The following is a 17,877-nucleotide window of genomic DNA, read 5'->3' on the forward strand; positions in this document are numbered from 1 at the left end:
TAATGCTCTCTCTAAGAACAAGAACACTGCATCAATGGGCCCAGACAATATCCCAGGATGCCTTCTAAATACCATGAAACATGACCTATCAGGGCCTCTGGAATTACTATTTAACTGTAGCCTCCAAACAGGCCTCATGCCTCATGAATGGAGAAAAGCAACAGTCATCCCCCTGCACAAAGGTGGGCCATCTACAGACCCATAAGTCTCACTAGTCTTATGTATAAAGCCATGGAAAGAATTATCATGGAGGTGATCAACAGAGATATTGTAAACCTCCAGATAGTGGACCTAACCCAGTTTGATTTTGTAAAGGGCAGATCATGCCTACTCAACCTGGTGGACTTCTTTAAAAAGGCTACCAAAGCAATGGATGAAGGAATATTGTTCACACTGCCTACCTTGACCTGGCCAAGGCATTTGACATAATACCCCACTCAGGCATTGTTGACAAACTCAAGAGGTTAGGTACAAACTTGTATGTCACCCGATGGATAGCCAACTGGCTCACAGAGAGGACCAAGAAAGTTAGACTTGGGGAGTCCACCTTTACACAGAGGCCAGTCACAAGTGGAGTCCCTCAGGGATCAGTCCTTGAACTGCTCCTTTTTGGCATTTACTTCTCAGAAGTCAAGGCCAATGTCAGTGGTCTCTGGATGACTAAATTTTCAGATAATTGCAAATAAGGAGCTATCATTGAATCTCACACTAACACAAATGTTCTCCAGGAGGGACTAACACAGACAAACAACTGGTGTCAGAGCCATGGACTAAAATTAAATGCCAAGAAATGTATAATAGTATCCCTTGGGAAGTCATCCATCCCTCATATTGACAACACATCCCTTAGAGTTGACCCAGTAGTCAGGGACTTAGGGACACACATAGATAGTAATCTAACCTTTGATCATCATGTGTCTACAGTGGTGAGGAAATCATTCTATATTGCACAACTTACAAACAAAGGTATGACATCTAAGTCCAAGGAAGTCATTGTTCCACTGTATTTGGCATTCATCAGACTTCTCATTGAGTAAAATGTCCTCTTTGGTATGCACCTAACCAGGCACATCCAACAATTGGAATGTCTACAGAGGTTCCTCACTAAAGAATACAGGGCATAAGTAAAATGTCCTATGCAGACCACCTCCAGGCTCTATCCCTGTATTCTCTCTCCTACAGGCTTTTGAGGGGAGATTTATGCCTGGCATACAGGGCATTATCAGACCCCCACTCTGATGGATGTCCTGCATATCCACAAAACAAACAGCACCAGAGTTACCCATTCTAAAGACTTAAACCTTGCCTGTGATATAAATAGGACCCGATGGAGAGATAGGTATATATTCCAAAGACTACCCAGTCTATGGAACAGGTCCCCCCATCCATGTGAAGCAGAGTTCCTCCCTAACCCAATTCAAGTGCAACTTGGACGGGAAACCAGAAATTCATCCCTGGTTTGGCATCTATGTCTCTAAGAGACACAGGTAACCTGTAAATGGTTCATCTCCCAAACCCCTGCTTACATTTATCAAGGGTATCAGAACTTAGAGATTTGGGATGCATGGCTAGGCTTAAAAAGGTCCTTGTGGTTGTTAGGCTAGTAAACATCTATGAACCTAAGATGTGAATCCCAAATATGAAATTGCCCCAAAACACTGTCTGGTAAAGTGACTTGCTCATGGGTGCACAGTAAACAAATGAAGGCTGTGGGAATCAAACCTTGTAGCACAGGAAGTATGTCATCAGTTCATTCTGTAGCACACAAAGTATGTCATCATCAGCTCATAGCCTTAATCTTCTTTGGCAAGTGTCAGGCACCTGGAAGGCATACTTTGCTTACAATGACCAGAGAGGCTTGTCATTTATTACTAGATTTACCAAACACTAAGACTGCATCAGAAAGTACATTCTTGCTAATGGGAGACGCACAACACTTCCTCCAATTGTCAAGTGAATATCCTACTGGTGACAGAGGGATAAAGCCCTAGCTACAATCCAGGTGACCAATGTTCAGTCAGTGCCACAGGCACTTAATGGTCTAGCAGGAGAAAACAGCTGTGACCATCCAGGGGGCATTGGCTTGTATTAGCAGTTGCTCACAGACATGAACCTTACTGGAGGACAAAGAGTCAGATGGGTAGGAATGGTAAACCGAGCCATTGATTGTAGCCCACTACTAATATAGGAGCATGATATGGGCTGTTAGAGGGTCATCCCATCCAAGGGAAGGGTGTTAAGGACAGTCAGCACAAATAGCCCTTACTTCCAGGATCCTATCGAGACCACCAAACTCCCAAAAACTTGTCTGGATGACATCCCATCCAGATGGTTCTTATAATAAACCAGTGGACTTAGGTCTGATCATGAGGAGGAAAGCACCTAGGGAAAACAAACTGTCAGATGGACAACTGCCTCACACAGCCTCAGTCCCCTACAACTCTCACCCTCAACAAAAACCATGAACCATACCCTAATGTGCAGGCACATGCCACTCCAACCTTCCCTGCAGTTACGTGGGAAGATGAAGTTGAAATTCTGTTATACTCACCTTCACTCAGAACTTTTAATCATTTGGGCTTGAAAACATATGTGGATGCTGAAAATGCCTTACAGGACCTGCAAAAAAAGAAATCAAAAGAAAAGAACTATAATGAAGGAAAAAATGACAAAGTGAACAGGAGTGGGATAGTGAAAAAGGTGTATTAGTGAGGACTGCAGCAAAGGCATTCCAAGTTTTTCAGAGAAAGATGCAAGAAAAGTCCAAGAAATGACAGGGATCATAGTCAAATTAGTAGATGCAGTCCAGGCAACTGTACTTATCTTTTTGAGAGATATAATGAAAATTGACTGTAATGGCAATATGGTGAAGTATCTACTGGATAGCATCTTGCATACATGAAGGTTTGCTCTTTTGGAAAAAGGCTGAACAATACATAAAAGACTGTAAAAGAAAGGTTAGAACCCTAGACTTTAGTACTCACACTTTAAGCACTGCAGGATCAATGTACACTTTGTCCTAGACTTTCTAATGACTGCAGTTTCTGCTTGCCATTCTATAATGTGCTCTTTCCTGGACCACTAGGATAAGAAACATTAGAGGCCAATGGGAGACTTGGATATGTGGTTCGAAGCATATTAGTCACTTGGAAGACAGTGTAACTGTCAGCAGATTTACAACTGCTTATCATATCATGGTCCATTACAGCTTCTCAAATGTAAAAGGTTTTAATGCTAAATCTACAATTCTCTGCAGTTCTCAGCAGAAGAAGGCAGGTAATGTAGCCTTTCTGCACATTTTTTTAGAGTGAATAAAAAATACTAAACATATTAAATAGTGTGTCTGTGTTGGGGAGGGGGGGGTCAATACAAAACCATTCACCAAAGGAAGCCCTTCTACATGTAGTCAAACAGCAGCAGCATATATAACAAATTTGCAGAAAAGTACAAACCACCAGACAAACAGAAGGCTGCTTGTAATGAAACATCTGATAATGAAAGCATTAAAATTAATCTTCTGTGAGTAAACACTAGTATGCTGTAAAAATAACAAACTGTTTTGGCAATCTGTAACAACTCACTGGCTTCATAAAGTTAACAGTACCATACGTTACCAAATATGAAGTCCCACCTAATCTGTTCACAAGGTGTATGAGGAGTACAGCGTGCTGTCTTAAAGTGTAGGACAGCTTGCTGTCAATGTGTCTACACACAAAGTCGATGGCTAGCCAACACTGACCTGACACTAACTATTTTAAATTAAAAATAAACTTCTCAGGAGACAGTGTCAGTGTGTGTATTCAGTCCAGGACTATATTTTTATTTCTAAAAGCTGCACAAAAAAGGCAGTTAAGTTATGATAAAATATGCAAAGTTTCAATAATACACACAGACTAGCTTGCACAGACTGCTGTTGCTTGTTGCAGCCTGAAATGTTCATTTTTGATCTTCTGTTCATTTATTTCCCCTTTGCTTCATGCCTGACTCATCTCTACTGTTTTTCTACAACCCCATCTTAAAAGTAGGGAATGTGTGTTTAGCACAATACGTTCTCTCGGATTTAAAATTCTTGTGCATATGCCAAGATTTACTTCACAAATCAAAGATTGAGTTGGTCAAAAAAAAAAAAAAACTGCTGTCATTCTTTAAGATGAAGAAACCAAATATCTATTTTGCGAATTAATCCTCTTCCTGCAAAACATACCCTCAAGCAACAACCCAATACAAAAGAATCATTCCACAGCACAGTTTGAATGCAGAAGAAAGTGTTGCATCCAACTTCCTGTTACTATAATGCTGCTCAGTTTCTGTTAAATATCTTAATATTTTTCTAAGTCAGCTCTGTGAGAAAATACGGATGCCGAACAGCTCTATTTGGGGCACTGTACTAAAATGTTAAGCAGTAACTGTAGCCAAAGGAGAAATAGTCCAATGTCTTTCTTTTTGGCTTTCGTCCATTTAGTAGCATGAGACAAGCTGTATACGTCCAGGAAACAGATGTACACACAACATATGGAAGATCTCCCATCCATCACCAGCACATATTCAGAATGTTAGCGGAAATCGGGATGCAGTGTGAAAACCCATGTGGGCAGAAAAGGAAGTTTAGACTGTGCACACAATACAAGATATTACAGCATGTGTGTTTTACACTGTGGAGATATGTCTGCCATGTATGTACAGTGTGTCACTTGAGTAGATCAGAAAACCCTGCAGCCAAGGTGCTTTACCTGTACACTTCTTATATCAGTCAGTAGCATTGATGGCCCAGAGAGAAATGGTCCTTGCTATGAGGGGACAAATATAAACATTTCTGCTTTATACAGCTGCTGCAAATGCCAAGCAAATCTTGTGCCTTCAGTTACCAGATGTATGACCCAATGATCTAGTCAGCGTAGGAAGATTTAAAAGCAATTATATTTGTAGTTTTAACAATGTTCTAATCAAGAATTCCTTTCTAGACATGGTCAGTCAGGAGCAGAAATGAATTACAATGGTGTGTACGCAGAGCATGTGCTCAATTTACACTTAAGACAGAGATTACTGCAAGGCATTCTTCTGAACCATAGGCACATTCAATGTGCAATGAGAAGAAAACCACAAGATGTATTGAAAAAAATGTTTTATTTAACATAAAAATGCAGCTTCTTTCCTTCATTCTTGAACCATATATAAAATGAGAAACTCTGTAAAAAAAAAAATACTCAACGTGTTTATTTAAAAAATTCTACAAAGAACTAAAAGACTTCAGAATATTATACATTTGAATGTACAGCAATGACACGTGTAATGTCTAATGCTCAAGAAGTTGTATGCAGAAGCACAGCTCGCTTGGCAAAACATTTTCTTTTTGATAGAGAAATAGGATAGGCTGGGTAAATAAGAAAAGTCCTGACTTTTTAAGTGTAAAGTCGATCACTTATTTAAAAGACATCATTAATACAATCTGACATGAAATGTCAGATTCCCCTTGTACGAAGCTTGAATAAGCACACATGTACATTTCATGCCCCCGCTGTGCTCTTACAAACAGCTAAGTTGGTTACATTTCATAACTTCAGAATGTCTTTTACATCTGTCAAGTGCACCATGCACTTTGCATTTTCACACTGCATGCTGCATTTTCATTGCTGGACTTGTTCATTAGAGACTTTTGAAACACTCTGGAGTGGAACTATTACAGGAAAACATCAGGAAAGTATACATCAAGTGTCTTAACAGATTTTTTTAAAAAGAAAGGAATCTATATATGAAATGACAACACTCCCATATGCATTCCTTTTGTCCACTAACAAAACTAGGCTTCATATACAAACAGCTTTCAAAAATTTGTGAAAATAAGAGATCCTACCAAATTCATATCAGTGTAAAGACTGAAGATATTTGTCAAGATTACAGATTTTCCATCTATATGTGTGTGCATGTATATTATATCACATATGAAAGACAGTAATACCTACGACTAGTGTCCTATGGGTCAGTGAACAGTACACTCAAACTTCAAATACTGCTAAACACCCATGCAGGTAAATTTACCTCAAAGTTTTACTGCACTAGAACACAATAGCCCACCCTACAGTGCGCAGGCTGCATGATCACACTAGAGCCAACAATGAAGCCCCTGTTTAGGGTAAAACACCAGTATCACATGATCAAAAAGTATCCCTGCCAGCCTTCTCACTGGCATTAAATAAATCCTAGTCTCACTGCATATCTCAATGAATGAAAGTCTCACCAGTGGCTTCATTCACAAAATTTGGGAGCAGGCCACTAAAGTTCCCAACCATAATGGTGGACTCACAGCTGATGCAGGAAAGTAAAGACCCAATCACCCTAGGAGAACCATCTGCACATTATGCCGAGTGCAGTCATGGAATGGATTGAGAAGGATACAGGCAACTTATTACTCCCAGACATATACCAGTAAAGGATTGTTAGGTGTCCATCACACCTACTAAACTTGGTCACCTTCATGAAAAGGAATCAGAATCATGGCTTTCCTACAGGAAGCATAGTCACCACATGTAGTGGACCTGGATCTTGCCAAAGCATTCCATACATCCCATACAAAGGGATTAAACGTAGTCATAAATACATCGAGAGTTTAAAGTGAACGGTTGTAGGATCTGCAGCATGTTCAACTAGCGGTCAGAAAAAGTACAGTTTTGTACCTACCATAAATGTAGATGTTCGAAGATCCACATTGCTGCAGTCCTAACACTTGGGTAGTCCGCTGTCCCTCGGTCGGCCCGAATATCAGAGTATAAGGCTGACGTCGGTCAAGGTGCATTTGACTGACATCAGAACGTCAGGGTACAAATGCGCATGACCGACGTCATATCCTCAGTCTTTTCTTGCCCCAGATGTCAGAAGACCCTAAAAAGAAAGGTCAAAACCCATAGACAACAACTAAACAACTAACCAGCCTAACACCAAAAATATGTACAATATATACAATATATACAATTATACCTCAGATGGATAACCCAACCCACACAACCACCTCAAACTACAGAGGGGAAGGAGGGAGGGTAAATTGGACTGCAGCAATGTGGATCTTCGAACATCTACATTTATGGTAGGTACAAAACTGTACTATGTTCTTCATCTCACATTGCTGCAGTCCTAACACTTGGGTAGAATCCCAAAGCAGAGGTAAGGGAGGATGGCTAAACTATAATGAAGCAGGAGCTGCCAAAATGCCCTGCAACACAGCAGTGGCAAAACCAGCCCTGGATTTAGAGTACAGTGGAAGGTGGTAATGCCTAGAGAAGGTATGCACTGAACTCCAAGTGGCTGCCTCCAAAATATCCTTAGTAGCCACCCCTCAAAAAGCTGTTGAAGTGGCAGTAGCCCTAGTGGAATGAGGCCTAATCCCAGCTGGAATCTCTTTGCCATGATGGGAATAGCAGAAAGCAATGCAAAATCCAATCCACTTAGAAATAGTTTGTTTTGACACAGGCTTGCCCTGAGAGCATAAAGCAAAAGAAACTAATAACTGCTGAGATTGTCTGAATCCTTTAGTTCTGTCCAAATAATATCGCAACTGCCTGTGTACATCTAAAGTGTGCAAAATCTTTTCCCCTTTAGTTTGGGGATTTGCATAAAAAGTAGGCAAATGAATAGTTTGGTTTAAAGCCACACTAGAAACCACTTTAGGCATAAAGGAAGGATTAGTACGTAAAGATACCCTATCCTTATGGAAAATTAAGAAAGGCTCAACTGCCATAAGGGCCTGCAATTCAGAAACCCTTCTTGCAGAGGTAATGGCCAACAAAAAGCAGTCTTCCATGACAAATATTTCAACTCAGCAGTAGCTGCAGGCTCAAAAGGTTGTAGAGTGAGTTTCTCCAACACAAAATTGAGATCCCAAGCAGGAGTAGGAGCCCTTCGTGGGGTCTTATATTCTTTGCTCCTCTAAGAAATTGCTTGAACAAAGGATGAGAAAACAATGGTGGGTCACAGTCGTAGTGAGCTGAAATTGCTGCAGCATGAATCTTAATAGAAGAGAAGGACAAACCTTTGTCCAATAACTCAGTAAGATATTGAAGAGCCACACTTAAATCAGGCTCAGAAACATCCAAATCTTTAGCTGCACTCCAAAATAAAAATCTCTTCCATTTATCTGCGTACACTTTCCTTGTACTAGGCCTTCTAGCTTCCAAAATCACATTCAAAACTTGTTGTGGAAGTTGAGACCCTCTATGGCTTAAAACAGAATATGCCATGCTGTTAGGTGAAGAGAGTGAAGTTTGACATTGAGCAAATGACTGTTCTCCTGGGACAACAGATGTGGAATCAAAGGCAAAGGCCATGGAGGCTTCTGTACTAGACTTCTCAGTAATGGGTACCAGTGCTGTCGAGGCCAATCTGGAGCTATCAAAATCATCCTTGGCTTGTCCTGTCTGACCTTCAGAAGTACCTTTGGGAGGAGAGGCAGAGGTGGAAAGGCATACACATGAAGATTTTTCCAACTGAAAGAAAGAGCATCCACTTTCCAAGCTGTGGGATGAAACCGCTTTGTGCAAAACTTTGGCAGCTGGTGGTTTAGTGGAGAAGCGAACAGATCTATGTCTGGAGTTCCCCAGGACACTGTCAATTTCTGAAATACATGAAGATCCAGTTTCCACTCGTGGGGATCCATGATTTGTCTGCTTAACACATCTGCTAAGGAGTTCTGTGCTCGGCAGAAACCTTGCCTGAAGACTTAGTTGTAAACTGAGAGCAGTCTCCCACAAAATCATTGCTTGCCTGCATAGAGGATAAGAATGTGTTCCCCTTGCTTGTTGATGTACCACATGACAGTTGTGTTGTCTGTTAGAATCAACACCTGCCCTGGAAGAAGTAAATCCTTGAAAGCTATTAATGCAAACTGGACTGCTAACATCTCCTTCAAGTTGATATGTAGATGCTGTAGTCTGACAGGCCACTTGTCTTGTATCCACTTTCCGTTTAGATGAGCTCCCCAAGCTTTGTCTGAGGCATCTGTCGTTAAAATTTGACTCGCCTCTGGCCGGGTCACAGAGAGTTCCTTGTTTAGGTGACATTCCTGAGCCCACCACAAAAATTCCTTTTGAATGCAAGGTATTATTGGAATGACAGTGTCCAGATGCTGGCAGTGCTGTGTCCATACATTTTTGAGATACCATTGCAACTTCCTCATATGCAGTTTGGCATTGGGAAGCACCAGAATACAAGATGCCATGAACCCTAAGGCTTGAAGGACTGTCCTTGCAGTCAGCCCGGACTGAAGAGATAGATGATGGAAGTAAAGGGAAAGATTCTTTTGTTTGTCCGGGGTTAGAAAGGCCATCTGGGATGCTGTATTCAGTCTTACACCCAGAAAGCACATGTCTTGAGAGGGTACTAGACTGGACTTTATTTCGTTCACAGAATACCCCAGGCATCTTAGCACTGCTATCACATATTCCAAATGACGAAGAAGCTCGTCCCTTCCTTGAGCCAGTATCAGGCAATCGTCCAAATAAGGATAGATTTGTATTCCTTTTAGCCTGAAGAAAGCTATCACTGGAGCCAGAACTTTCGTAAATACTCTGGGCGCAGTAGATAAGCCAAAGGGCAATGCAGAGAACTGAAAGTGAGAAGTCCCAGTCCGAAAACGCAGATATTTCCTGCAACTTAACCTGATAGGAACATGAAGGTAAGCCTCCTTGAGATCCAAAGTTACCATCCAGTGATCCTTGCCCAGTAGAGGTAAAAGCTGTTGTAACGTCAACATTTTGAACTTGGGAATGTCCAGATAAGTGTTGAGGATAGATAAATCCAAAATTGGTCTCCACGTGTTCCCCTTTTTTGGCACAAGGAACAGGCGAGAATAAAATCCTAGGCCCCTTTCTGGCATAGGAACCGGCTGTATGGCCCCTATTTGGAGTAACAGAGAAATTTGCTTGTGAGCCTCTATTCTTTGTTGAGGAGGAATGTCTGGCATGCCTTTGAAAGGAGGCAAGGTATGGAAATAAAACCTGTAACCGTGATGTATGATATCCAGTACCCATCTGTCTTGGGTAATCAAACTCCAATTTTCTTTGAAAAGTGCCAACCTTCCTCCCAAAGGTGCTGCCAGGCGAGAAGGTTCTGGCAGCTGAAAAGGTAGGTCATTGGGTCTGTTTACGAAAGGACTGACCCCTGCCCTCACCCGAAGACTGTGCAGGAGAGCTCCCTGTTCTAGGCCTGAAAGAGCCCTGACCTCTGCCCCTGCCACGTCTAGATCTACCCCTAGACTGGGAATCATAAGAAGGATACGTCCACCCTTTAGTAGGCCAATTTCTACTAAACTTTGGAGGCTGAACCTGCAAAAAATCTTTAACAGTCTGCATAGACTTAGCCTTGTCTTCCATTTTCTTTAAAACTGCCTCAACAGGAGAACCAAACAAAACATCAGATTGCAAAGGGGCATCCAAAATCCTAGTTGTAACATGGTCAGATAAATTTTGATCCCTCAGCCAGGCATGCCTGCGAAGAACTGACCCAGTGGTAGCCACCCTAGACGAGGCCTGAACAGCATCAAAACCACATTGCAAAGAATGCTTACCCACCTGTTCAGAAACATGCACTAAATCTTGTAACTCTTTACAATCAATACCTTCCGCCAGAGCATCAACCTTAGATTTCAACTGTGAAAGGAGATAATTTTGATATTTCAACATGTGAAACTGGCAATTCAAAGCTCTCATGGCTAGAGTGGAAGAAGTATAAACTTTCTTTCCCCACCTATCCAAGGCCCTGGCCTCTTTATCTGCCGGAACTGGATTCTTGACAACAGAAGCCTTAACACCCTTAGGCCCCTGACTAACAGTTTCTGGGTCTGCCCTAGGACTCTTAAAAGATACTTATGAGCTTCAGGCACCCTGTAATACCTATCCGGTTTAACAGGAGCAGGAGGCAAAGAATCAGGATTAAGAGAAGCCTCTGCAAACACATCTTCCACCACATTCAGAACAGGAGGTATAGCTAAAGGCCTATGCTGGGGTAAAACAAAAATTCCCTAAGCCTTTTCCTGGAATCAGAGAAATCCTGACCTTCCCATTTAAAATGCTCTCTCATGGAGTGAAGGGTCTCTGAAAAGAAAAATCCTCAGGAGGAGAAGCAGAAGGAGTAGAATCATCCACATCAGAATCAGAATAATGAGAATACTCCTGCAAGTCTTCAGCCGAAGACTCAGACACATCCGAAGCCTGCTCATAATCCCCAACACAGGTTCCATCCTAGGCCTCTTATCAGGAGGGGCATAGAGCCTCTAATCAAAGTAATTAAATCTTCTGCCATTTTAAGCATGTGCTTCTTGGGCACTGAACCTGAAGAACTAGGAGTGACACCCACAGAAGCAAAACTAGACCTGCCTTTAGGAGAAGCCTTGGAAGCAGAAAGAGAGGGCCTAGACACCTTAGGAAGGGAGGGGAGTACAGTTACCTGAGAAGCCCCTACAGCCTGACCTGCCTCCTGGGAGGCCACATCCTGTAAAACACAGTTTCTCCCTGGGACTCCAGAGAGGCCTCCGTCGGAACCACCGGTTCCACTGACGCCTCTAAAGAACCGGCGTCCGGTTCGGATGACTCCTCTAACCTAGGTTTAACTGCCTTGTCTTTGCGCTTCTTTGAGGAAGCCGGCGTGGAGCATCCGACGGCATATTGTAATTGCACCGCTTCCCAAAGACCAACCTGGCACAATCCAACCTACGCTTTATAGTGCGTTTATTGAACCGAGCACAAAAGCGACACCCAACAACGTCGTGCTCAGGTCCCAAACAAGGTATACACAAATTATGGTAATCTCTATGCGGTATCTGTTTCCCACAAGAAATACAGTTATTCACTTTTTCTGACATCCGGTAAACCACTGAGGCAAGAAAAAACCAAAATATTCCCCAACAGGGTACTTAACCAACTCTGACTTCGGTCTGAAACTCCGAATTCGAAAAATTTCAGAACGCCGAACGGCACTTGCAACACTGCTTCTGCATCGGACCATGCGGCAAAAAAGACTGAGGATATGACGTCGGTCATGCGCATTTGTACCCTGACGTTCTGATGTCAGTCAAATGCGCCTTGACCGACGTCAGCCTTATACTCTGATATTCGGGCCGACCGAGGGACAGCGGACTACCCAAGTGTTAGGACTGCAGCAATGTGAGATGAAGAACATCCTAAGGTGAATGGCCAATGGTCCGAGGCAACAGACATCACCAGCAAGACAATAGAAGGGTTGTTACTTGGTCAAATACCTGTAGGACCATCTGTTCAGAGCCCCAACATGATGCCTGGGTTGACATCAATACCCACTGTATGACAAAGCTCTTCGATGACTGCAAACCTGTATCGCTGCCTGTTCCACAAAGACATATCAATGCTCCAAAAGGGGTTGGCTGTAACCAATTTCTAGTGTAAAATTGTTGTCTTGGCTTTCAGCATCAAGAAACACAACAAAAAATGTCTACAGGCATTATAAAGTGGGGGAAATGACCAACTTGCTGCAAATAAAGGCCCTTACTTGCTCCTAGGGGGCATCAATCTGAGAGCTTCCCATTTCTCCGTATACTCCAACAGTCTATCCAGCCTTGGGTACAGTGTCCTTATCTATATGCTTTTAACCAATCCCCTTATCGAGCTCATACAAATACATGGACTGGGATGCTAGAGTCAATGAAGACATTTACAAAAATGCCCTTGTTCTCAGTCTTATAAAGTCTCCTTAAAGGGGATATACATCTTAATTTCTGGGCCAGACCAAATCCCTCCTTCTTTGAAATACTACTTCTAGAATATAAATTTGGGAAAGCCAATGTGTAGGGAAAAACAAACCCTTAAAATCTTACTGTAGCAAGTACAACTGGTTCATTACCCAGACTCACTTTCACCTTTTAGATAAGTTCATTCTCCTGAGAAAACGAACAATCCATTCTTAGCTACCTTTAACAAGGAGGAAATAAGCGATTACATGGGTATGAATCAGTTTATGCATGGGGCAGATGTGATCAATCTTCCAGACTGCCACTAAGGTAAAGCTTGGTATCAACCTATCTGGTAAAACAAAACATCAACACCTGCAGAAAGCACTAATAAACTGAGATGCAATCTCCAAGACTACATTTTTTATTTAAAACTAAGAACACATTTACTGAGAAGGTACAATAGACAGAAATTAAAGCTCTGCAGCAGTCTTTAGGAGTTATTGTGTACATGGACCTCCTGGACATACTCACCATCCAACTTAACACCCTACTCATGGGAGATGTTAAATTTCTGCTCTACTGACTGGGAATCCTACACAGCCTCAAATCTACAGTCACAGAGAAGCTACAAACTCAGTCAAAAACATTGTTACTAGGATCACTGCTATTACACAACATAAACTATTACAATGGTAGCTGCTAATTTTCTTTTGTAGGTATCCAAACATTTATTGACAAAGAAGGCTTAACTGCACGCTCATGTAAAACAGACCAGATGATGTTCACAGCAAGTAACTGTTAAAAGGACCTGAACATCCATACACACAGGCAGTTTTACTGCCCAAAGAAAGATTGTGTCTAGTACCCCTAAATACAAGGTGATGGCCCAGCATGAGGAGGTCTGCTGCTCCCCCTACCCAATAATAGTGCAGCACAGAACACTATCTGTATTCAACTTGAGAAGGTGGCATTTTTTGTTTTTGGAAACTACACTGTATGACCTTCATAAGTAAAAAAATTCAGCCTTGCCAAACATCTACAGTGGTAACCAAATGTGCAGAGTGAACTACAAAAAAAGAAATCATTCTTAACTCCAGCAGAGGGGAAAAAAGTGATATTAAGGACACACCTAGAAATAGGCCAGGAAGGCTAAAGTGGAAAATGGTTTCTATCAACACCAAACAAAGGCACAATACATAGTAGCAAGAGGATCCATTGCACAGACTCCACGTGGAGAGCAGAGCAGTAGCAGTCAGAGCACATGTACAGGGCTGCTTTGGTAAGTTAATGTACATTAACAATAAAATATTGTAAATGCCAAATCAATGCTGACAAACTACAGAGGGCAAATCATGATGAAGTAGGGCAAAAATCTTAAAACAAATAAGGTTATGAAACACCAGCACTAGTGACTGAAAGGAGGCAAAAAAAGACAAAAGCTGGAAATGCATGTGCTGAAACGCAGGATCTGCTGCAGTGCATTCATTTTCCTTTTCAAGGTGCTTATTTTATTTCTCCACTCCTTTTCTTCAGCCTGTTTCATAGGAAGTTACTAGGCTAGCAGCCCTAGAGCCTTTACAAACCTAACAATGTTAGCCCCAAGTATCCCCATTTGTTCTTTCTGGGTAGTTCGCTGAATGAATATATGAACAGAATGGGTCTGTGATCAATGCCACCTACCCCTGTCCATGAGGGACATGGGTGCCACCCTAGGTGCAAATTTGCAGTCTCCCATCCAATTATTTAGGCTGCGTTTGAATAGGGTCAGTGAGGGGCTCTGTTTTATGTGAATAGGAAGTCAATTACAGAGAAGTGGCAATCTCTGGGAGATATATGTCTCTACTGCATGTTCTGTTAATGTCACAGGCTAGGCCAAGATCCCTAGAGCGAGTGACTCTTGTGCCATTTGACTTGTTGATGTGCAGCATTTCCATTACGGCAGGGTTGGAGATTGTCCTATAGGCTAGGCACAAGTCGACGGCCTCTCAGCAACCTATTAAGATACAGACTAAAGTAACAGGGCTTTCAGCCTCTCGATGTAGGTCATGGTTTGGAGTCCCTGTATTTTTTTACCCATAACCCTCGAACAGCAATGTGTTATACAACATGCAATTCAGTAAACGGATGGGTGTGCACACTGGGGGGGGGGGGGTCTACAACAAGAAAATTCCTCTTTGCTACTACCCTTTCCATTTATGACCGCAGACCTGGTTGTACCATACTGGACCATTTACTGCTACATGGTCAGTGTGTGCTCTGTGGCCTACCGTCAGCAGAAACAAGGCATTGGCTACCAATCTAACCCCAGCACAGCAGTCCACATGGTCCATCCTCTACCATTTAAGCCCCAGGTTCCTCTGCGGAACAGCACTGCCTGGGGTACACCTGAGTGACCTTCCTCTGGCTGCAGCTCTTTGCACTTTTGTTAATTTTACTTCCAACCATACTGCCCACAGTGCCAACAAAAACAAACTGTGCAACTACATCACAGGCACAAGGACAGAAGACTGGTCACCTTCCATGAGAGAAGGCAGTGACATTACTACAGCATACCTAAATGTTAGCTGCCTCATATTCTTTAGAAAGAAGGGAACGAAACAGCACCAAGTGAAGTTAAAATAGCAATAATTGATGGAAGAGCTGCAGTGACCAGTAATTTAAGAATGTACAAAAAAATTGAACAAAGTGCATAAAAAAATCAGTATGTTTAGCAATACAGTAATCATAGCAATGTTTCAAGTTTGGAATTTAACTGACTTTATACAGTAAAAATTCATGCAAACAGTACAAGCAAAAAGAACTCCTATTGTCCAGTCTCTGTAACGTATGCATCATCACATGAGGAAAGGATATTTCAGCAAGTACTCCTTCAAGCCGGGGGCCAGTGGGAGCTCCCGTACGCTTCTTGTTCTTTTGTTAATCACAATCCTACATAAGTGCTGTAGTGATGGAATGCAGGTATACAGTGGTTTAGTCAGTTTCAGCTGGATAGATGGTGCTTTTGAAACAGACCTTTCCATCTGAGGGTTATTATTCAAGTTCTGGCAGACAAGAGCATAGAACTGCACCAGGCCGACCACATACTCAAAATGCTTTAGCTTTGGTTTGGCCAGGAGTGCAGAGTCGAAGCCAAACTTACCCTCATCATACTGAATTCGAATATGGGTGGGGCCAACACTGGTTTTCACAGACAACGTCAACAGGCAATCTGGACTTGAGCTGTCCCGCATAAGGAATGTTCCTTCTGAAGCTTCATGCAAGAGCTGTTTAGCTTCTGTTGCCGTCATAGAACCCCAGTACCAGCCTTAAAAGAGAAAAACAAACATTAGCAGAATCACTACGTATTACAGTTTTTGCAGCTTTGCAGTTCCTGCATTTTATGTCGCTTCTAGTTCTCACACCCACCAGCTCCAGTAAGAAGAAACTTAGGAGTACCCTACCCACATGCAAAGATCGTTTATCAAGACAGACTTTCTATTTAGAAAAAAAGTCACAAAATTTAAAATCTTCAGTTTTAGTATAAATATTTGACAACATCTATAATTTATTTATATACACAATGCCAACAGTTGGTCTGCTAAATGAATTCCTGATCTGCAGTCCTCAGTCACTCACCTCAGCAGAGTAGAACAGTGCCCTCAAAAACACAGAGGCTTTAGGATGAATTTTAATTTTACTTTGGGTATCACTTGCTCACTTTAAATCTTCATATCTCTCTTAGAGAACTAAAACTTCTGAGTCAAATAAGATATTTTTTTTTGGAGGAATTAAAAATAAATATGAATGTACTAAAGCAAATGGGTAGGCACAATGGGCTGATGTCAGTGTACACATGGGGTGGAGTGGTCCTTAATGAGGTAATTAAACAAGAATGTTGGAAGAAGAGACATCAAACTGAAACAATGCAAAAATCTACTGTAAAAGCTTTCCGTATATTTTCACAAGTCCAGCTGAAAGCACTAGGGGCAACGGAATTCAAAACCACTAGTGCACAAAGTGGCACTTGGAAAAAGGAGACTTCAGGAATACATAACATATAATGTGCCCCCCCCAAAGCACACAAATAAGCTTGCAGTTTGGGAGTGCAAATGTACAAGCAAAAAAACACACACACAAAGGTAAGTTTTGTTTTATGTTTCTACTTCACTAAATTACCCTAATCATAAAACAAGTCTACATTACATGAGCACAGAATCTGCTTTTCGTAATCACTTTCTAATCAAATCTTCCAGAATTAGCAATGACATTAAGACTAATGATCTAACAGGTTGAAATGAATAAGGTATACATAGCTGCACGCCACAGAACAATGCTACTTCCAGCAACATGAACAGGGTTTCACCCTTCACAGCATGCAGGCTGTTTTCAAGTCTTAAAAGTTCCTCTCTCTCTAAAATCAATACAAGTCTCAGTTTTAAAAATTCAAAGATGTGGGTTTTAGTTTCAGTACAAGAACTTACTCATTTCCAAGAAGATTTGGATATTTTTATTGATTTTTTTCCAGAGCTCTCCTCTTACAAAGATCCCAAGGCCATTATTACAAGCACACGAGCGTTACTTGACCAAGCATTCTCTGCTCCCACACAATATCCTCCCTCCATTTACTCATAATTTAAAACCTGCATATTCATTACAGATTGTAACATATTGTATAACATGTACTCCATGTGGTACATAAAATGAAACACTAAGCTCCAAAACTCATCTGCATTGTATGTAATTTAGCATAGTTCCATTACAAACAGCTTATACATCATATGCAACCTATACAACATGCTTTGATTTATATATAGTTTCATCCAGTTGTTTTTGCCCCCATTCCTGCCAACCATCAAGCCCTCCCCATCAGACTCTAAGACTCGGAGCACATGAACACCTCCCCCCTCCAACGATGAGGGGCATGGCCATCTGGAAAGCTGTCAAGCAAGCATGGAAGGACAATTCTATCTTGCAGGGGATATCACTGCTGTAAGACAGACTCCTCATCCACATAAAAAAATTCATCACTCCTATATTCAACCTAGAGCTATGGATGAGAAACAGAACCTACCCCAGCACTGTCCCCTTTACAACTAATGGACAGAGTCAGCTCCTAAATGCTTTACTCCGCATATGGGTCCCCTTAAATTATATATGAAATGATCCCAGTTATTCTCATTACGGATGATGTGTAATTATCGACCGTGGTA

At 41.7% G+C, this 17,877-nt stretch overlaps 1 protein-coding gene across 1 annotated transcript in view; it reads right to left on the bottom strand.

The window, feature by feature from the left end:
- Nucleotides 1–14,510: 14,510 nt before the first annotated feature.
- Nucleotides 14,511–17,877, bottom strand: part of LOC122806273 (suppressor of cytokine signaling 2-like) — a 34,227-nt gene continuing 30,860 nt past the window's right edge. The window contains exon 3 of the mRNA XM_044076549.1: nt 14,511–15,992. Within this exon, the coding sequence (XP_043932484.1) occupies nt 15,523–15,992 (470 nt within the window). The 3' untranslated portion in view covers nt 14,511–15,522. The remainder of the gene's footprint in view (nt 15,993–17,877) is intronic.

This window comes from Protopterus annectens, chromosome 7.part0, assembly GCF_019279795.1.
Source record: "Protopterus annectens isolate FY-2018-M chromosome 7.part0, PAN1.0, whole genome shotgun sequence".
Taxonomy (NCBI): domain Eukaryota; kingdom Metazoa; phylum Chordata; order Ceratodontiformes; family Protopteridae; genus Protopterus; species Protopterus annectens.